This window comes from Hakea prostrata, chromosome 8 (genome assembly GCF_041222555.1).
Source record: "Hakea prostrata isolate BN-2017 chromosome 8, UWA_Hpros_2, whole genome shotgun sequence".
Lineage (NCBI taxonomy): Eukaryota > Viridiplantae > Streptophyta > Magnoliopsida > Proteales > Proteaceae > Hakea > Hakea prostrata.
This window is the reverse complement of record NC_142607.1, coordinates 31,576,851-31,600,481: the sequence shown is the minus strand read 5'-3', so window position 1 is coordinate 31,600,481 and position 23,631 is coordinate 31,576,851. Positions and strand designations below refer to the sequence as shown.

The following is a 23,631-nucleotide window of genomic DNA, read 5'->3' as shown; positions in this document are numbered from 1 at the left end:
GAAGAAAATAGGTGGATGGTCATCCGGTCTTGGTGCTTTGAGAGGGCCCATAGAGAATAGGGCCTGCTTGATCTCCTCCACCATGGGTGCCATAGTTAGCTTGTGATTCATCTCAAAAGTGACTATAGGCTGAGGCTGAATGGAGTTAAGAAATTGTGTAAGGGTTGTAGGGTCTATGGGTTCAGATTGGAAGGCCAAATGTAAAGTGGTCAATGAAGTATTTGCACTAATTTCTTTGTGAGCTCGTCCATCCTCCTTCAGGCTTTTTGAGCTTTAGAATTTTATTTGTCACTCTCCTTTGCAAGGTAGTGGCATGGAAGAAAGCAATGTTATCATCACCACCATTTAGCCATTCTATTCTTGACTTCTGGAGCCACAATTGTTCTTCTTTGGATAATTCTTCTGCTAGGAGATCAGCTAGTAGATTATCTTTTTCTTGAGAGAAAAGGTGGACTGGCTGTCTTTGAAGGGATTCTAATTGTCCTGAAAGGTTTTGAATATTCTCTTGAATATTCCCAAAAGTCCCTTTATTCCATTTCTTAAATTTGCTTTTTGCCCAGATCATTTTTGTGTTCAGTTTAGAAGTTGTTGTTTCTTTAAGATTCCTATGCCATGCTTCATAGGCTACTTGTTTACACTTTGGATGTTTCAGCCACACACATTCAAACCTGTAGGGACGTACACCTTTTGTAATTCCACCTTCAAAATCCACCATTATTGGCGCATGATCTGACCCGAGAGCCATGTGCACAAAGATCACAACTTCAGAGTATAGGAAGCGCCATTCAGCATTGCACATGCCTCTATCCAATCTTACTCTAATATTCCATTGACCCTTCCTCTTATTTGACCAAGTGTATGTAGCACCTTTGAAACCCATATCAATAAGACCACAAGCATTCATCATTTCTTTAAATCTATTACAATCCCATAAGTGATTGTAATTCCCACCTGATTTTTCTTTCCAACCCAAATGAGCATTGGAGTCTCCTACAGTGATCCATGGTCTCTGTCTAGTTGCTCCAATTTCCTCTAATTTTTCCCAACCTAGGTGACGATCTTTTTTAAGTGGATCGCCATATACAAAAGTTGCATTGAAATATGGATCATCTAGAATGGAGACTTTTGTGTCAATAATCCTGTTATTTGCAAATAGGATTGTAATAGTGATATGTGATTTCCATAAAATTGAGAGCCCTCCAGCTTTGCCGATGGGGGGGGGGGAACATGATAGGATCCAGCCATATTCAGTGAGTCTCCAATCTTCTGCATAAACTATGGGGATTGTATACTTTCCATGATAAAAATAATATCAGGGGAATCTCTTCTCATGATTTTCTTCAGAATTCTCCTTGTTGTCGGGTTCCCCACTCCCTGAGTGTTCCAGCTCAAAATCTTCCCTGTTGCCTGTGGAGTTGATTAATGATTTCCTCCACGGGCTCCTCCATTAAAAAAATGGCCATTGTGAGAGTCATGCATCATGGGTGTTGGGTTTGATGATTGGCCAAAACTCATTTGATCCGTTGGGAGAGGTGAAGTAGTTGGAGAGGGGATATTGGGTGGAGATGTAGGATCTTGGTAGTTGGTGTTTAAAGATGCCGGTTTGGCTCTTCTATTTTTATTCTTTTTCGGTAATAAGCTTCACCATGTGATGATATTTGAGATTGGGTAGGTGATTCGGGTGGGTTGTTGGGTATGGAATTGGGTATATGTAGTAGATGAGGTTCTGGTTGGGTTGGGGTTACCTGAGTGTGTTATGTAAATGGGCTTGGGTAGGTGGAGTTTGAAAGAGAGACACCCAACAGTTGGGGTAGCAGCTGGAGGATATGGGCGGCCAGCTCTGGTGTTTGAAGAACCTGTTGTTGAAGGAGTTGTAGCTGTGCCAGAACCGTTTGGTTTGTAGGTTGGGGGTTGTTTTGGGATATGAGGGGAATTTGTGTAAAAGATAAGGGGTATGGGGCCTGTTGAGGTGATAGATGGTTATATGGGAATGGGTTATAGTGTGTAGAGGCCGTTGGAAATGAGACAAAATTCTGGTAGAACGTTGGCAGCTGGGTACTGGGATTGGTGCATGGGAAAGCTAGTAGTGGGTGCTGGGATTGGTGCAGGAAAAGCTGGCGGAGGGATAACGTGTCCATTAGAGAACTGAGTAGCAGTGATTTTGTTGTTGGGTGGGACAGTGAGAGGGGAATATGTGGTGGGGACCATGTGGCAGGTAGTTGAGGTGATAGTGTGATGATTGGTTATTGTGCTTTGCAAGGATTGCGGGTTGGCAGCTATTGTTGGTGGAGGATCAGGCAGAGACATGATGTTGTTATGAGGATTCAGGTGTTGTCCATCTGTATCTTCTCTGACACCGAGAAACACCAGTGATTCCATGGCCGCTTCAGTGAGTCTAACCGTAGGTGGGTCACCTCTAGTATTGGGTCCATATCGAGAGATGTTAAACTCTTCACACCATGCATCTCAAAAAACCCATGTATTTCTTTACGTTTAGTCTCTTCATCCTCCAGCAAGCTACAACGACTCTCCTCATGACCAATAAAACCACAAAAAATACAGAAAGTAGGTAGTCTTTCATACCTTAAAGTCACTAAAATGGTTTTCCCATTGTGCCTTTGAAGAGTGAGTTGAGTGGTCAAAGGTTGGTTCAGCTGTATGGCTACTCTTGCTCTAAGGAACGGATTGATTCCCGAAATTGTACTCCAGAGATTAGCATTGCTTTTCGTGGTATGCCAATCATCTTTCCTAGTTGTAGAGCTATCTTTGGCTTTGCAATTTCCTGCGATATATCATGGAATTGGATCCATGTATCGGTGGTCGCAAAATCCCATTGTTCCTGAGGATTCCAGTGTTGCAAAATGATCAGGTTGTCTCCAACTAACCATGGACCTTCTTCAAGAGCATTCTGCAGGTCTTTTTCACTGTGGAAATGGAATATATATATATATATATATATATATATATATATATATATATATATATATATATATGTGTGTGTGTGTGTGTGTGTGTGTGTGTGTGTGTGTGTGTGTGTGTGTGTGTGTGTGTGTGTGTGTTCAGCATGGGTGATAACTTCCACTTTTTTCATGGTGTTCTAGCCATTAACTAAAGCATTTGTAACTGATTGTGTTCTGTATCATTTTCCTTCCACGATCTTGCCTACTAGGGTGTTGTGGTCAGAAAAAAACAAATTGCTGCTCTTCTTCTTCTTCTAACAACAACGTTTTGGAGTCATCTGCCTAGACTCCCAATGATGAAGCCATGAAGGAGGATCGACTGTAAAGTATTTCTGATGAGGATGTGGGACAGGGAAAGGAAATTGATGCGCTATAAGTTATCAGTTGAGCAACGTGATGGGAAGATGAGGTTTGGGATTTTTGGGAATAGACTAAGAATTAGGAACATAGGTGTGGAAAGAAGTTGCAGGGGTGGAGCTGGCCGGAAAAAACAGAAAAGGAGATAGGTACAGAGTTCTGAATTGAGGGTTAGAGGCTACTGTGGGTGAATAATTGTAGTGGGTTGATAGATGGCTGATGGGTTGATCTATGGGTGGGTATTTGAAACAGAGATGAAATCACTCATTGATGAGGATAAGGCACTCTCGGAAGAGGAGAACCACTCTCGTAGCAGAGAGGAGAAAACACAAAAAAAAAACCAAAAAAAAAAAAAATGCCTGTATGTTTAGATGACCTAAGAATTCTCTCTCACATATTGACTACATGAGATGAGATATGCAAGGTCTTCCACAATCAATCATTATCTTGCCACGTGTCGCAATTCAAGTTTAACATAGGCATTGCATAAATCAAGTTTCAAAGTCATATATCCGGCTTGAGATTTGGACTTCTTAATGAAGTGAAAGTATTCATGACCCAGGTAAATATTATTTGAAATGACCCTCCCCAGGACCAAAACACTTTGAGTCAGACTAATTAGGTTACCTAGGATGGGTTTGAGTCTATTAGTAAGACATTTGGCTATGACCTTGTAGGGGATGGTACAAAGACTGATGGGTCTGAGATGACCCATCTCTTGTGGTTTTGCTTTCTTTGGGATAAAGAGATAATGGTTTTACTCGGACTACGAAACATATAACCCCCCCCCCTTACAAAAAATGGTTTACTCCCCGAACTAAGTTTGCTCCAATAGTATTCGCTGAAAAAATCTAGCAGTCAGAACATCATGGCATGCGGCCTTAGTTCCTTTCATTTGAAAAAGAGCTTTGTGAATTTCCTCTAGAGTGGAAAGTAAGCAAAGAGAAGAGTTCATTTGAGCAGTTACTCTTGCAGGTGTACTATGAAGGAAGTCTGCAAAATCAGTTGGATTTCAGGAAAAGTAGATAGAAGTGAAATGGGAGAACTTAGATTGCATAGAGAGGCTCATGTTGCCAATGTTCATTTCTAGCCCTAAGTTTGTAATAGCATTTTTTGTCTCCTTTGAGCAATGGCACATGAAAGAGATATGTTTCGTCTCCCTCCTTGATCCAGTGCAGCCTAGATTTTTGTAGCCAATATTTTTTCTCGGCTATCAATTGGGTTTCTAATTGAGCACAAGTTGTATTTCTTCCTGAAAGGTTTGCTCAGTAGGGGCTTCTCTTTGGAGGTTTCTAGCAATGTGATCAACCTAGAAATTTTCTTTGAGGTCGGTTGAAAGTTTTCCTCGCTCCAATGCTTTAGGGATTTGGCACAATTTTTCATTTTTGATGAAGTTGAAAGCTAAGGATCCTCTAGAATTTGTTTTCCATCCATGGTTGATTTGTATTGGTAGATCGGGATGATCTTCCCATTTAATATCATAATGGATCATATAGACTTTTTTCTCGGGGGATAAAGAGTAATCTAGTTACCTTTGTAGTTTTGTACAACCCCCATGTTTTTCGCTTGTGATAGAGAATTTCATTGAAATCATCAAGTCGAGCTAGGGTGTACTACCGAATATCCCAATTGGATTAAGTCAGCCAAAGTAATGTTCTATTTTCTACCTGGGCAAGACCATGTACTCCAATAAGTTTGAAGCCTGCATTAGAAGAATTATCTTGAATTAGCATATCAGTAGCATTAAGAGTAGAGAGAAGAAATTGAAATAGAGTTGTTCCAGAAAATACCTATCATGCTAGATATACCCATAGCATCTAAACAAAAATAATTATCAAAGCTTAGATCCCTGAAAATTCCTCTTATTATAAGAGCCACATTTTTAGTTTCAATGAGCATAAGGATGGTTGACCTGATTTTTGTGCATAACTAACGCAACTATTGCATTGTCAGAGGTTGGCCACACCCCTAACAATTCCAAAACAAGAGATTCATTGTGAAAAGGGAGGCTAATTTTGGACAGCCTGCCTTACCCTTTCAGAAGCAAAATATCCAACACCATGTGTTCTCATAACAAGTTTTAAACCACCAGAAAAATGTGCTTCTAGACAAGGCATTGAAGCCATTGCTCCCCCTCCCATTGGCCTTACCTCATAATGTTGAGGATTCCTGTCCTTGAGATTCAATTTTTTAAACCTTTTGGTGATCTGGTAAGGTGATGAAGGCCTTTTAAGGTTTGTAAAGAACAACAAGATAAGAGTATCAAATTGAGGAGTTATGTCAACAATATGCCCAGAAGAAGAAGAGATCAAGGTTGGTTTATGGGTTGTAATGATGATGGGCGTTGATGAGTGAGGGTTGTAGAGGATTTGAGTGGATTCCTCGTTGGATGCAGGGATATGTGTATGGGGGAGTGGGTGGGTGAAGCAGGGAGAGCAACTTGATGTGGGTGTGACCAGAATCAAAGAAGTTTGAAAGAGGAGGGTGGTTCAAAAGAGGCTTGAAAACGTTTTCATCTGGGCTAATAAATGTTACTAATGGGCTTGTGGCTAAATGGGCCGACACAGCGAGTTGTAGAAATACTTGATCAATACCAACTTGACTGGAATTGGGCCTAAAATGGTCCAGTAGTGTTTCCTTGGTTGGGGGTCCTACGATTGTTTTGGTAATGTCAATTTATAAGGGTAGAAGTAGAACCGGTTAGATGAGGCCCAAATGGACTATTACTTGCCTCACTTTGTTGGTTCGATGTTGACCCAAATGGACATGGAACATGTCCAACGGTAGAAATGGCCAATGCAGCACCACCATAGGAACTAAAGTGAGTGGTGTGACACACCGCGTAGAGGGGAGAGGCGTCTAGGGGTCAATTTTGGTGAGGACCTATTCAATTTTATGATCCAGCCTAGTAGAGTTGGGTGAAGAGGAGGCTATTGCTCCCATGGCAAATGAGAGTGCAGACAATCATTTCCACAAAATAGCACTTTATCCAGCAGGCGGTGAACTTCCCAGATTGGAGGCTGCAAAGACCCAGTTCCAGATTTAATCCAATTGCCAAAATTCAAAGCACAAATCATTCCTATCATCTTTGCCAATGCATTTGGATTTTGGAAAGGCAGGAGGGTCGTGAGCATCAAGTAGATTCTATAAGGCACACCTACAAATTGTCCACAGAAATAACTGAACTAAGGAAGCTTCTTGTAGCAGAGATCAATCCAGATAGGGTTTCTTCCAAATGATTCAGGCGTAAACCATGACGAAGGGGGAACGATTATTACGAGTACTTCAAAAAGTACTCCTTAGCTCTTCTTATTTCATTAATACCCAAGATGACCAAAATTATGACATTTGAAGCGAAGGCAATAATAGGTTCCGTCGACTACCTTCATCACTCTTTGCCATGCCGATATGTAATAGACAAAAATCAAAATTAAATTTGAAAACTGAGAGTTACAGTACCCGTATACGAGTCGTGGCTTCCTGCCCACTCTCAAGGAGCTTAGCAATATCCTTACGCATCTGTTTTAGCTGAATCTCTCTTCTATTCCGCAACAACTTTATGCGTTGTTGCGGAATAGTGAGCTTCAGAAGGGTTTTACTGAAAGAACGAAATACAGGAACCCAAATAAGTATCACGGATATTGCTCATGAATAAAACCAATAACAAAGTGGGCCCAACTGTAAACCCTTGGACCCATTAAAGTTGAGGAAACCTCAGGCTCAAGCGCATGTTAGAATCAAAGAACGCAAAATTAGATGAAATCGAGAAATTCAATAAGGGGGAGATTTTACCATTTAGCTCCTTTGAATCCTTTGTTGAAGAAAGAATTGTTAGGTTTTTTATTAAAATCTATATTATCTATATATTAAGTTTCAAAATTAGTTTTTGTATTTCTTTTATTTAATTGTTTTGTTTGTGTGTGGGACCCTTGAGGTAAGGGTGGTAATGAGGCACCATGAGTAAAGGAGGCCCTTCATGACCTTAGTTATGAGGCTTTTCATGACATTGGTCATGGGTCTTAAACGTCTTGATCATGGTGATGAGGTGGGCTTACTTGAATGGTGGAATTACTCAAATTCTAACTCTTGACCTTCATTTCTCATTTCAACTTCATGACCATTCATGGCCATTACCATGAGTTGGGGTTAAGGTCTTTGAATGGGTTAAAGCCTATTCATTCCAAAGAAGTGAATATGAGAGTTACTTCCCCAAGTAGTGGGGAGGTTAGGTCAAGGGGTTTTATTCACATTAGTGGAGGAGGGACAAACCATTGATTCTCCATTAGTGGAGAATTGATTCTCCCCTTGTGAGGAGGTGTGGTTTGGGCCTATATAAACCCAACCCTTCCTTGCATGTGGTGTGCAATTGAGCCACTCCTCACTCTCACATTCTTTGTTTTACAAAGTTCATTTCTTTCTTGAGTTGTCTAAGTGTTGTGCTCTAGCTTTTGGCTCCTTGAAGGGACTAGAAGAACTACTTCATCTTCTAGTTGGAGGTTGCTTTATCTTGGAGGTAGGTGGTGCGAAGAACCCTTGGTAGTAGGGTGCATCAATTACCTTAAAGACAGCACTCAAGGTGTGACTCAACCTCATCGATCGATGGTTCGTTCGATTGCAACTACAAGCTCTTCGAATTTGCTAAAGATCTTCATCTCTCAATTGTATTGCAATTTCATTTTTGTATGTTTGAAGAATTTGTAATACAATTACCCCCAACAAGTTTAAGGTAATTGATTTGGAAGATCCAATGGCAAGTCTTGGAGATGGCGACTTCAACAAAGACGAAGACAACAACATTGAGGTTGTTGATGGAATTAACACCGGAGGAGATCCTTCAAACAATACCGTTGAAGGCAATGTCAACAAACAAGGTGACGACACATTCGTTGCCATAGATGGTATGAAATATCCATTCCTTGCTACTCATGATTCAATCCCCACTAATGTAATTCCAACAGTGACAGATCTTATCCCGGATTTGGGTAAGATGAGGATTGTCACTGAGTTCGACAAAATCGAATAGTTTGGAGGTCAAAACTTCAAAAGGTGGAGGCAAATGTTGCTATTTTCCTTAGCCCAAATTGGGGTGGCATTTGCCTTGACTGAACCCATGCCAGAAAAAAGTAATGATCCTATTAAGGAGGGCAAAAGGGTGGCTTGGATTCAAGCGGACTACCAATGCAAGAATCGAATTTTGAATGCATTATCTAATGACTTATACCATGTGTATAGTTCATTAGAATATGCCTATTCGATTTGGGATGCTTTGGTTAAAAAGTATTCTCTTGAAGATGTTGGTTCAAAGAAATACTTGGTGGCTAGCTTTCTAAATTTTACTATGAAAGATAGTGACACAATATCAACCCAAATTGATTTATTTCAAATTGTGGTTGGGAAGCTAGCAAAAGAGAAAATGGTCTTACCTGAAGAATTTGTAACCGGTGCCTTGATTGAGAAACTTCCACCTTCATGGAATGCTTTCAAGCTATCTATGAAACATGAGAAGACAGGATTGACCTTAGACCAGTTGGTTGTAAGGATCAAGATTGAAGAAAGGAACCGATTCAAAGACAAGGGTGAAAAAGACCTTGGAGAAAGTCGTCTAAAAGCGAACTTGGTGGAAACCAACAAGCAAAACAAGAAGAGGAAAAGTCATCAAGACTATGATGAGTCTTCTAAGAAGAAGAAATTGACGTGTTTTGTTTGTGGAAAGGTTGGCCATTTCAAGAAAGATTGTAGGTTCAAGAAGAAAAAAATTGAAAAGGTGAACCTAGTTGAAGATGATGTGTTTGTAGCAATGATCACAGAAGCCAATTTGGTTGAAAAACCAAAGGATTGGGTGTTGGATAGCGGTGCTACAAGACATATCTGTGGTGATCTCAAGATGTTTTCCTCCTATTCCATGGGCTCAAATGATGAAAAAGTATTTATGAGAAACTCCCAAAGGGCCCTGTTATGGGAAAATGTAAGGTGACTTTGAAACTTACTTCGGGGAAAACTATTGTTCTCACCATTGTTCTCCATGTGCCGGATATTAGGCGAAATTTAATTTCAATTCCTTTGCTTAATAAAGTAGGAGTGAAGTTGGCTTTTGAAAGTGATAAGGCAATTATCACTAAAAACAATGTATTTGTGGGAAAGGGATATCTTAGTGAGGGATTGTTTGTACTTAGTATTTCCAATGTTTTAATTGAAAAGGCTAGTACCTCTTCTGCTTACTTTGTTGTTTTATCTAATTCTTTTGATTTGTGGCATGGTAGGTTAGGTCATAGTAGTGTAAAATATATCACCAAACGATGCAAGTTAGGGATGATCACCGAAAAGGTGGAATCTCCCAAGGACAAGTGTAAGACTTGTGTGGAGGCTAAGTTAACCAAAATGCCTCACAAGACTATGGATAGAAAGAGTGATCTCTTGGAATTGATCCATAGTGACTTAAGTGACTATAAGTCATATGAGTCAAGGGGAGGAAACAATTATGTTATCACCTTCATAGATGATTATTCTAGATATACCATGATTTATTTGCTCAAATCAAAGGATGAGGCCGGAAAGGCGTTTATATCTTACAAAACAGAAGTTGAAAATCAACTTGGCAAGAAGATTAAAAGACTTAGAACCGATAGAGGGACTGAGTATTTTAATCTTGATAAGTTTTGTGACGAAAATGGAATTATCCATGAAATGACCGCTCCTTACCAACTGGAATCAAATGGGGTAGCGGAAAGGAAAAACAGATCTCTTAAAGAGATGATGAACTCCATGTTGTTGAGTTCTAATGTACCACTTGATATGTGGGGGGGAAGCCATGTTGACATCATGTTATCTATTAAATAGAATCCCACATAACAAGACCGGTATGGTTCCATTTGAAAAATGGTTTGGTAGAAAACCAAGTATAAAACATTTACGTGTTTGGGGCTCTTTGGCCAAGGTGTTATTATCGGATTCCAAGAAAAGGAAACTAGGTCCCAAAACATGTGATTGTGTGTTCTTGGGGTATGTGATAAATAGCACGGCATACCGATTCATGGTAATTAAATCCATGGATGATGTTATTGAACCAAATAGCATCATAGAATCAAGGGACGTTGAGTTTTTTGAAAGTATATTCCCATTTAACTCCGCCTTACCTATAAGTAAGGAGAGCCAATTGATCAATGGGGAATTGGATCCAATTGAAGAGAATATTAATCAATTGGGTATTAGTGATGGGAATCAATCAAGAACAAGCAAACAACTCAAAACACCCAAATATAAGGATGATGAGTGGCTTGTTTACTTGGTAGATAAGGATCCTCTTAATTATAAAGAGGCTATCACATCACTAGATGCCATCTTTTGGAAGGAGGCAATCAAAAGTGAACTTGATTCAATCTTGGCGAATAATACTTGGGAATTGGTAGATTTTCCAATTGGCTCTAAGACTTTGGAGATCAAGTGGATATTTCGAAAGAAGTTAAAAAGTGATGGGTCCCTTGATTGTTTCAAGGCTAGACTTGTTGTCAAGGGATTTAGGCAAAAACCAAACATCGATTATTTTGACACATTTGCCCATGTGTCGAGAATTGCCTCAATAAGGGTTATGTTGGCAATAGCGTCAATACATAACTTGGTCATCCATCAAATGGATGTAAAAACTGTTTTTCTAAATGGTGATTTTGAAGAGGAAATTTACATAAAACAACCGAGGTTGTATTGTAAAAGGACAAGAGCAAAAGTTTGCAAGCTAAAATCCTTAGGTGCGCCGCAATGGCATGAAAAATTAGACAAGGCTCTAATTTCAAATGGCTTTATCATCAACAATGCTGAAAGGTGATTATATAGCAAGTTTCACAGTGGTAAAGGCGTATTTATTATATTATACGTAGATGATATGTTGATAATGGGGATGAGCTTGGCAATAGTGAATCAAACTAAGCATATTTTGATGTCTAATTTTGACACAAAAGACTTAGGGGAAGCTGATATGATTCTTGGGATCAAGATCATCAAGCAAGGGAATTGTATTTCACTATCTCAAGCTCGTTATGTGGAAAACATACTTAAAAAGTATGGCTACCATGAACTTTCAGCAGTTAAAACACCTTTTGAGGTGGGATGTCATTTGAAAAGGAACTTGGGTGAACCAGTGAACCAGAAAAGGTATGCACAAATCATTGGTTCAGTTTCATATCTTATGAATTGTACACATCCAGATATTGCTCTTGCGGTAGGAAAGTTGAGTCAACATACTCACAATCCAAATAAAGAGCATTGGAGTGCAATTGATAGATTACTAAGGTACCTAAAAGGTACTATAGACTATAGTTTACACTATAGTGGTAAACCAACAATTTTAGAAGGGTATTGCGATGCTAATTGGATTTCGGATACAAACGAATCCTTAGCCACTAGGGGGTATGTGTTTACACTAGCAAGCCCACCCCCCCCACGTTCCACACCCGGTGTGCCTCCTGGTTTTAGTCTATATATATATAAATGCGTAATCAGATAGTTATTATGTTGTTATACTCTTTCTATAAAATTTGTTTCTTGGTGTACTAATATCTTTATCTTGAGGTTCATGCTGTTCTGTTTTTCTTGGTCTTTATTCATCTCACTTCCCTTGTGTTTTTTTTTCATACTGGTTTCGCTAGGCTTCTATATATTGTCATCTCACTGATTGTGATTGGTGTATGTATGTGCTACTAGATCTAACTATGGTCTTGTGATGCTTTAAGATATCCCAGTCTGGGTGTCTCATCACTCGATCGGGGTGGTTCTCTGGGATCGAGGGGTAGTCCCCGGCTCTACCGTGGTGGGGTTGTCAACACTCTCTCACCATACCATTGGCTATGCGATGTCGGTTTTAATCCAATGCGGTATTGGTAATACTATTGAGTCCGGATCTTCCCTTGGCACCAACCAACTGGTTCGTCCTTTGAACCTGGAGTGGATTGTTTTGGACTCCACTCCTTAACCTATGGTCATCCACATATTTTGGGGCGGATGCTCTTGCTCCTCCGACCTGTCCGTTCCTGGACTATGAGCCCAACCCTCTTGCAACCCTACCATTACATGCATAGTGGACCCGAGTTGTTGTTGGATGAACATATCCTCACCATTGTCGGGTCACCCGGTTATTCCGGGGTTGCATGTGGGGTACCTAGATGTTCTAGACTCTGTATGTATCGTTTTGTTTGAGACTCGTGTGTCCATTCCCGGCTTTGTATCCGCAGTATCCTTGGAATACCCCTTCATCACAACTACACTACAATCACTCTTTATCATACCATGCAGTTGTGATATCATGATTCATCGGAATACACGGTGTCATAATTCACATGCTTTATACATTCGTTACATGATCAGATAGTTAGATATCATCTGTATATGTATTGCATATTAGAATGCATGTCCTTACTTGTAATCCTTCTACTTGATTTTATTATAGACTTTTACTTGAGAGAACACCTAGACATAGGTTCGTATATAAGAGTCAGAGTCTCCTTCCGTGTGTGTTAGGTTACCTCCTGTGGTTTGTCCCTGCTTATCATCCGTTTTAATCGGTTTTGAGTGATCTGGAGTCTCGAATCTAACACTCAAGAGACACTGGTGAAACCTAAATTATCATAAATGGATTCCTGAACTCTCCCTTGACTAGATCTATCCATTAAAAATGGTTGTTTGGGATCTCATCAGACATTGGGGAGTACACAATCAATTGGGTAACACCAACAGGGGATGGGTTTCAATTAGAGGTTAGGAGTTGGATGGAGATTCATTACCTTATCAATCACCAAGATAGATGATTTATATCATTAACAACACTTGATTCCGCTTTCCTTGCAAAATAGCAATCCGAACATATTGCGTTAATAGGGGAGGGATGCTATTTATACGGGGGTGCCCCTGACGGTCGCTCTGTGCTTGGTTAATCACCACTGAGCCTGTATTTGCTTCAAGGGTGCTTTGTCTGGGGTTGGACCAGTACAACCTAACCCAATGGATGGGGAGATCATAGTCAAATCAATCTCTAGATCAATATGGGGTTAGGGTTTATCATAACATATGCTCATGAAGTTATGATCAGGATGAGGGATGATTGTTATCAGATAATAAGATCATAGGAATCTAGTTTAGGTTAATAGAAACATTACCATGAGGTTTCTACTGGAAGGTTAAGAGGTTTCGGATCATTCGGGTTGGTTTCAAGGATTTATTTGGTAGGGTTAAATCATGATGATGATCATAGATCTCGATAGGATGAGATCTGGATAGATGGTTGAGATGATCATCTTCTTCCGATCTCAACAACAACGAAGAGATAATTAGAATCCTAATTAGGTTAAACATGGATCATGAAGAAATATAGTTCAAGTTTAGGTTAACACAAATATCACCCAGGAGAGAACAAGAATCAAGATTCACCATGGAGAACAAGAATGCACAATCTGAAGTGTTGGAAGTTTCAACAATAAACAATAGGGTTTCATATATGGTTACCTCTCATAAGAGTTGGTTACCTTCATGAGAGTTACCATATTAATTCTCACAAAACAACCTAAGATAGATAGGAAATCTCATTAGTATTTAAAATAAGAATGGATTAGGGTCTACTATGAGAGAAATAGGTTCTCAATTAAAGTGAGGAATAATTCAAATCATACAATTAGGGATTTACTAACAGAATCGTGTATCCCATGAAAAGACTAGGAGATAAAGATTCACCCTTAGGGGATTTACAATCAAGAAGGTTTTGGGGAGGGTCATGATTAATGAAATAAGGTTGAATTGTTAGGAAGCGGATCAACTCCTCAATCATGAGGACACAAGGAAGGTCATGGTAATAATATGAGACCTTCCACAATAATAAAGATAGGTAGGAAATTAGGGAAAGTATCATTAAGAGCTTTGGTGGAATCAAATTCAAGGATCATCGCCATATGGCTTCAAGATCATAGAGTGAATTGGGGGATTCACTCTAGGGTAAAAGAATTAAAGAAGAGGTCATTACAGTAGTGTAATACCCTTCTCATGATCAGAAAATCAGAAGTAGAGAAGAAAGAATGAATTAAAGAAGAAGCGAATTGAATACCAACCTTTAGAAGAGAAACCGCTGAAAAAATACAGAGATCTTGAGGATCTTCCTTGGCTTCGAAGGAGAGGATCTAGGGATCTTCCCAAGTTCTCCAAGGCTTAGAAACAGATTGAGAGTGAAACACATGGAGTTCCCCATTTTAAATAGCACAAAGAGTTCAAGAGTTACTAGGGTTTCACCAAACTGACCAAACTGACCCTGTTGGTCGATTAGTTGCCAAAGAGGAAGCTCAAAGGTCGATCACATGCCATAAAGAGGTTTAGAAACATGGTGGGAATAGTTTACCACGAAATTAAAAGAAATAAAGCTTTTGAAAACCTTCAAAACAGATATTTACCAAAATGCCACTGCCTGGACAGCTTGTTCAAAAATAGGGATTTAATGGGCCTAACTTCAATATTTTTGGATGGGCTTCTTTCAACACATCATACTACTTACCTAGTATGGAGGGATGTCTTCAAACTAGGTCCAACTAAGCTTTAGGTCCATCAACCAAGTTCTTCTTCACAAATAAATAGTTCAACACCAAATCAAATAAGGTTTCCATAAGGAAACACCATCATCAATATCCATGGGTTTTGGGTCAAACACCATATCTTCTACTGAGATGGCCCACAAAGACATCTTCCTCAGATTTTCAAAGATAGTAAAACTGAAATCACGGTCAAACTTCGAAGTCAACATTAAACAAACCCTACTTCACGCAAACCAGATCGGGTTTCCGGGCTAGATTTGGGCTGGGTGTCATAGGTGCAATATCTTGGAAGTCCACAAAGCAATCATGTGGAACAGGCTCTACCATGGAAGCTGAGTTCATAGCCTTAGAGAAGGCAGGAACAGAAGCCAAATGGCTTAGAAGTTTAATGGCGGATATACCATTGTGGGAAAAACCGATGCCATCGGTATCACTACATTGTGATAACCAAGCGGCTATTCACTTAGCCAAGAATAAGGTGTACAATGCTAAAAGGAGGCATATACGCCTTAGACACAATCTTGTGCGACAGTACATAGATGAAGGAATGATAGCTATCGATTATGTGAAGTTAGAAAGGAATCAAGCTGACATGTTCACAAAGGCTATGTCTGTCAAAAACTTGTGTATTGCATCTACAGGAATGGGGTTAATGCCTAATCTTCGGGTCACATGATGGATACCCTACCTATGTGAAGAGGCTAAATACCTGAATTAGGTTCAAAGGGTACAAATGAAGTCATGGGAGGACCGGTTCAGTACTACTATTTATAATTATTCCATTCTAGAGTGTAGATGAAGGTAATAGTACTACAACAAGGGTAAGGTTGAGCGAAGCTCTTAATTAGTCTAGTCCCAAGGAATGTGGGGGTGTGTTAGTTGTGGTGCACATCAGAGACTAACCTAAGTGGATGTAGGGGGTTTGGCCGCCACCAATGAGAACTTATAGGCGAGTTCTCTAAACATTCATGAATCCAAGATAAGGGACACGGCTGGTTCAAAAGTCCAATGTGTAATATAAAAGGTAGCTCCAAAAGTCGACCTTTAGGACATGGATGATGGGACGGTCAGTTACGCTAATAAGGAAAGATTTAAGGAGTCTATCTCTACCCGTACTTTGTAGCGCGACTCATTAGACCTAGTGTAGGTTCAAGTCCGAAAGACACCTACAACGATGTGTCCTTTAGTGTCTAATAAAGTCACAACACGAGTCTTTTTTTGCAATTTTGAAACTTGTGGAGGATTGTTAGGTTTTTTTTTAAAATCTATATTATCTATATATTAAGTTTCAAAATTAGTTTTTGTATTTCTTTTATTTAATTGTTTTGTTTGTGTGTGGGACCCTTGAGGTAAGGGTGGTAATGAGGCACCATGAGGTAAGGGTGGTAATGAGGCACCATGAGTAAAGGAGGCCCTTCATGACCTTGGTTATGAGGCTCTTCATGACATTGGTCATGGGTCTTAAAGGTCTTGATCATGGTGATGAGGTGGGCTTACTTGAATGGTGGAATTACTCAAATTCTTACTCTTGACCTTCATTTCTCATTTCAACTTCATGACCATTCATGGCCATTACCATAAGTGGGGGTTAAGGTCTTTGAATGGGTTAAAGCCTATTCATTCCAAAGAAGTGAATATGAGAGTTACTTCCCCAAGTAGTGGGGAGGTTAGGTCAAGGGGTTTTATTCACATTAGTGGAGGAGGGACAAACCATTGATTCTCCATTAGTGGAGAATTGATTCTCCCCTTGTGAGGAGGTGTGGTTTGGGCCTATATGAACCCAACCCTTCCTTGCATGTGGTGTGCAATTGAGCCACTCCCCACTCTCACATTATTTGTTTTACAAAGTTCATTTCTTTCTTGAGTTGTCTAAGTGTTGTACTCTAGCTTTTGGCTCCTTGAAGGGACTAGAAGAACTACCTCATCTTCTAGTTGGAGGTTGCTTTATCTTGGAGGTGGTGGTGCGAAGAACCCTTGGTAGTAGGGTGCATCAATTACCTTAAAGACAGCACTCAAGGTGTGACTCAACCTCATCGATCGGTGGTTTGTTTAGTTGCAACTTCAAGCTCTTCAAATTTGCTAAAGATCTTCATCTCTCAATTGTATTGCAATTTCATTTTTGTATGTTTGAAGAATTTGTAATACAATTACCCCAACAAGAATCAAGCATCGACATGGCTATAAAGGAGTCTTTGAAACCCTAATGAATCCTTAGCTGATCCAAAATTACAACCAAAAGCAACGAGCAACCAGAATGATCGAAAGGAGGGGAGATCAATGCTTATATGAAGAAATTATTACGAAAATAGATTGATAATATCCCGAGACCATAATTCAATTACCAATAAATAGCTCTCAGATCAATCTGAAAACACGGAAAGATCGAAAATTGACAAGAGGAAGCTACCAAGTCCTATCTCACCCTCTCCGAACCATAATCGTCGTGCCGCGTTTTTACTTGTGCTTGAAGCATCTACTCATCTTGTTCCGATTTCTATTTTATTATATTTTCACCCGAAAACAAAAAAATTAATTTTCAGCGCCATCCCTGAGTTCCCCCTAAAATTAATATCACTCCTTGATTTTACACAAGTTATCAATTAGACCCCTAGGAGGAAAAAAAATATATCAACATACCTCCAACAGCTAGTAATAAATCAAAGTTAAATGCTGATGTAAGGGCATGTTTGGTTATATGAATTCAAGTTCAAAAAATTAACTGTTTGGTTAGCCTCAAAATTATCAAAGTTCATGGGGTTCCTTTGGGTTACTCTCCCTGAATCCGCAAATTTCGTCAATTTTATACTTATGGTGGAATCCATAAATTTCTCCTGATACCCAATAATAGTTTAATTCATGTTTTTAGGCAAAAAAAAAAAAATGAAATCTCTAGATTTCATGAATCCATTATTGTTTTACAACCAAATAGGTATAAATTTTCGATTCATGAATCCAAGGGCCCTAAACAAGTTAAACTTTTCGAAAAGAGAAGAATACTCTTATATGAAAAATCTTATACTTTGACTCGTCTTTGTCTTCTTCTATCGTTTGCAACCATTCATTTTCCTCTATGATTTTTATTATCATACGAATATTTTTTTTGTTTTCATCTCCTTTGTCAACTTCTTTACTTAAAATGTAAAGGTAATATAGAAAATACAAAAATAAAAATTAATCGAAATTAAGACTGCGATTTGTTTGCCGGAATAAAGGTGGAATGGAAAAAAAATTGCAAAAACAAAATTTTCCTTTCAATTCTAAAAATTAAAAAGCGTGTCTGAGATGGCATGCTAATTTTTCCACCCTATGTATTTTTAAACCCCACAAAATATTTAGAATTTTATGAAAAAATGTGGAAAATAAAAAGTGAGACTCACATTTAAAACTTTTCCATTAAATCCTTTTTTGTTCTTCTTTTACATCACCCCATTACACATGAGGCCTACATTTTTTTTCTCATCCCATCTTTACAAACAAAAGCAGCCTAACAGTATAAATAATAAAGGATTTGATTGATAAATTAAATAACTTAAGGGATGAAATTAATATTAAGAAGTTAATCGAGGGTGGTGCTGAAAATTTCCAAAAAGTTTTATCATATACCTTTGACTTCATACCACGTGGGATTCATTCCATTAATTAATTAATTTTAACAGAAAATGAGATTTTTGTCTCCATCATCGTGGGCGAAGCACTGGCTATGCGATCAGCCATGTTAGAAACTCTGGGAGAAGGCGTCGAAAGAGCATCTTTCCAATCGGATTGTGCTGAGTTAATTCGGTTGCTCCATAACCCAATGGCTATAGGCCCACTCATCCTTGACCCTATCGTTGTGGATATAAGAAATTTGAAATCTTATTTCCTAGAATGTAGGTTTAATTTTATTCCTAGGTCTTGCAATGTAATTGCTCATGTCCTAGCTGGGAAGGCTCTGTCAATTAAGGGCTCGACAGTTTTGCCTATATCCACTCCTTGGCTGATTTCCTCAGCCTCGGCCTCTGCTCCTTCTTAATGAAACTTTTTACCAAAAAGGAAATTTGGTAGATGAAGACCACAAGATTAGTTGGTAGAAATACATGCCAAAGATGATTTGGAATTTAGTGATCCAACAAATCAAACAAGTTTTTTTTTTTTTAGTAGAAATTCAAACAAGTGACTAGCAAAACTTAAATGGAGGTTATGGGCTTACCCCTCATCAACTTAATATTCAGTTGAGACTATTCCCCATAGATGATCATAAAAAATGAAGCAAGATGCAATATATGAGGATGATTAACGGTGAAAAGATCATTCAAATATGTAATATAGGCTCAAAATATTAGTCTTCACCAAACAAAAAATAACTTTATTTTATGTATTTATTTGATCATTCACTCCAGAAAAACAACAAGTACCAAATATAGATCATTGGTAAACTCATCCAAGCTTTTCAAATGGACATGTTACGCAGTAACATGTCTGATAGTCAACACATTTCCCACATTTATGGAATAACCCTTTGCAAGTGTTTTGACATTCAATGATTTCTTTAGGTGTGCAAGACGCCTTAGCATATTCACGGTAGGAATCGCGGCTTTGTACCATCACTTGCTTACCTATTCAGCCCAAAATATAAAAAATTAAACTTCAAAATAAGGGGGGAAAATTATACATATCTATATATAATTGAGAAATAAGAATTGATTACTTATTACCGCTTGACAATACAATCACTATTAGAAGAACCTGCAAGAACATAAATCTGTTCATGGTTACTATTGGAGATGAAATTTCAACCTGGATAGATTGCATTGATCAGAAAAGTTTCATATTTATAAGCCCAAGCTGCACTCAACCATTACACTTTTCCATATTCTCTGTTACAATAAATTCATTGTTTATAAATTTGTGTGCATGAAAAAGTAGTAGGTACAGCTTTATATATTTTTGAAAAGACAAAAGTACTCCCTCCAATAATGTAAAATATTTATTATACCTATTGGGATAGAGGATTTGAACTCATAAAATTAAGGACAAAATTTTCATTTTGACGCCTCAAGTTATTTCATCTTTTACTTTTGAAAATAACATAAAATACTGACATATCAATATTATTTCCTTCTCATTCCATAAATTCAAAAATCCTCCATAGATGGCATATTGACATTCCATATATTACATATCCTTTATATATGACATATTCTCATATCGTATGTTGCAATCCTGTACAAATGACATGATATTCACTTTCCATTATTTCAAAAGATTTGAGCCACCTCACTTCACAATCTTCATAATCAGTATTTCTATTGGTAACACTTTTGTTATGTATAATAATCTATCTTTTCTTTCATACACAATGTATATTGTCTTTACATATAATCTTTGATTTTATATCACAAGATTTATTATAAATAAAAGATAACACATCTATGGTAAGTCCTTGATTACACGCTAATAATCTATTATACTTGCGGAGTAGAGGATCAGACCCATAAAGTTAACGAGTATAATTTTCATTTAAATCCTTAGGGATGCGTTTGTTTGCAAAGGTGGGGTGAAAAAAAAGGAGTGGGAAAAAAAACATGTGGGTCCCATGTATAGTGGGGTGAGGGAGAAGGAAATGAAAGGAAAGGGTTTTATGGAAAAGTGATAGGGTGGGTCCCACTTTTTACTTTTCCCAACTTTCCCACAAAGTCCCACCAAATATGTGGGGTTTTAAAATGGCATGGGGTGGGAAAGTTGGGCTGCCACATCGACAAGTTTCCTTGATTCAAGGAAACTTGTCTCCCACTTTCCCACCCCAAGCAACCAAACAATCTACCATTTTAGGATTTAAAGGAAAAGTAAAAAATCTATACTTTTTTCAAGAATTTTCCCACCCCACCTTTATTCCAGCAAACAAATGCAGCCTAGAGTTTTGACCCAAGATATTTGACTGTTTTAGATTTGAAAAGACAAAAAATACCCCCTCGAATAATGTGAAATATCTGTTATACTTATCAAGGTAGACAATTCGGACGCATAAAAGTAAGGGGTAAAATTTTCATTTCAACCCCTCAGTTTTGGCCCAAGTTATTCAATCATTTACTTTTTAAAAGACAAAAGTACTCCAATAATGTGAAATATTTATTATATCTCTAGCGATGGGAACTCCTTTGCCCACGCCTTAGTTAGGAGGGCTTTGTCCATCACCAGTAGGACATGTTGGTCTTTTTCCACCCCCTTCAATCTTGGAGTTGTTAGTTCAAGATTCCTTATCTTTAAGTGGTGATTATCAATAAAATTTGGTTTACCAAAAAAAAAAATAATAATAATGTAAATATCTAATGTTGGGATCATATCTTTACCATTAATAATTTTAGATTATTACATAGATAGTTAAAGAAGAAGAAAAAATTCCATCATGATACAAGATTGGCTGAAAGAAGAAGAGCTAAGGAGTTCTTGATTTGCTATTAAATGTTAAGAAGAGCTAAGGAGTACTTTATACAAGATTTGAAATGAAATTTATATATACTAACTAAGAAGAGCTAAGGAGTACTTGATCGAGATTTGAAATGAAACTTATACTATTTTATAAATTTTGGAAGTTTGACTTTTTACATTCGAAAAGACAAAAACATATTGTCACATCTTCACCAATAATGTGAAATATCTATTATACCTTTTGGATAGAGGATTCAAACTCATAAAATTAATAGTATAAATTTAATTTCAAATTCCGATCCGAGTTATTCGATCTTTTGAATCTGTCATTATCAGTAGGGTAGAAGATTTTGACTCATAAAATTAAGGGTATAATTTTCATTTGGACTCCCTAAGGTTTGACCTAAGTTATTCGATCTTTATCTCAAAAAAAATGACATTTTGAAATATCTGTCTCCGAGAGTGATTGTATAAAAGACTAATTAGAATATTCAGTTTGAAGAAAATGATATTTTCTCTTAATTATCATATGATGATTTACATTATGAAAATATTACATATATAACATAATGCCCCTTCAACAATCAACTTATCCATATCAACTCGAAGAAGGTGATTGAATATGAAGATATGACAAATCACACCTAAGCAAGGTTCAAGTCATCTACTACATCTAAACAGATTTTGCAAGTACAAGTCTCCTTGCTGCTTGCAACTTGCTTCAAGTACTTCTACTGTCTGTAGCCAATATGCTTCACAGCATTTGACACATTCTGCAACTGTGCATTCAAGTGGCGTTGTGCAGCTCTGATAGGAGTAATCCTTGCATAGTTCAACATCTTCCATCATGCTACCTAACTCAAAACAAAAATATTCTTCAAACGCAAGGAAGAAAGACATTAATATAACTACCTAGATAGCTAGGGAGCATTTCTTACCTCCATCAAAGAAAATGATAATGAGCAGCAGGACAGACAAGATTGAATAAGAGCTATTCATGTTATTTGACTGGAGACGGTTTAATCTTCAGTTGCAGTAACTCAAATAGAACAACTAAGGGAAAGGAGAAATTGATAGATAAAATTTTCATGTTTCATTTGCTTTCTTCCATGCTTATTTTGAAGGTAGGATATGGGGCTTCAAAGTAGTATATAAGGCAAAATTGTTCAACCACAAGCAAAACTCCCTAACCTACAAGTCAGTAGTGTATCTTTCGGTCAATATTTCAATCAAATGAATGGGTCCTTGGAGTTATTGGATATTATATCTTCCATGTGTCAAGCCCTGAAACAAACACCATGGTCAAATTACGTTTGACCATGGGGTGTAAAATGGTACGGTCGATAATTTGCTACGGTATCATTACAAATATAAAAATTCAGCACTCAAAACTGAAATCGTATCATATCGTTTTTGTATCCATATTTGCATGCTGTGACAGTATGGTATAGTTTATGCGTGAAAACAATACAAAAATTTGGTATAAAAATGATAAGGTATGATTTCGACATGTAAATAGTACAAAAATGATACCCTATTCAACCCTTATGAAGTTTCATCAGTTGCTTATCTATTTCAGCACAAAATAAATCTTAAACTGCACAACAAGAAGGGGGGAAAATACATATATAACTAAGAAATTAAAATTGATTACCTTTTACTGCTCTGAGAATACAATCACTAATAGAAAAAAGAACACGCACAACAACGTAGATCTATTCTTGTTTACTATTGGAGATGAAATTTAAGTCTGGGTCAATTGCATTGATCAGAACAGATTCATATTTATAAGCCCAAACTGCAATCAACCGTTACATTTCCATATTCTCTGTTACCATGAATTCAATGTTTATAAATCTCTTTTTTCCTCTTTTTTTTGTACAAAGGGGCTTTATTAAGTCAGGGGATGGGGATATTAATATACGCAGAGTCAAACCCACGACCTCTTCACTAAGAGGTGTTGGTTTCAACCACTAGATCAGCTCCATGTTGGCATGTTTATAAATCTCTATGCATGGAAAAGTAACAGTTGAACCTCTATATTTTTTTTTAAAAAAGACAAAGTACCCCCCTCCAATAATATGAAATATTTGTAGAGGATTTGGACTCACAAAAGTAAGGATAAAATTTTCATTTCAACCCCTCAAGTTTGAGCGGGGTATAATTTTCATTCATATCCCCTAAGTTTTGACTCAAGATACTCAATCTTTAACTTTTGAAAAGACAAAAATACCCTCTTCAATAATGTGAAATATCTATTGTACCTATAAAATAGAGGATCCAAATCCACAAAATTAAGGGTATAATTTTTATTTCGAATCCTTAAGTTTGACCCAAATTATTCGATC

General features: G+C 37.8%; 1 protein-coding gene across 1 annotated transcript; it reads right to left on the bottom strand.

Moving 5' to 3' along the window:
* Positions 1 to 226: 226 nt before the first annotated feature.
* On the bottom strand, positions 227 to 907 carry LOC149007558 (uncharacterized). Its single transcript, XM_089167102.1, has one exon. It carries the CDS (start codon positions 905 to 907, stop codon positions 227 to 229), a length of 681 nt encoding a protein of 226 aa, XP_089023228.1.
* Positions 908 to 23,631: the final 22,724 nt, after the last annotated feature.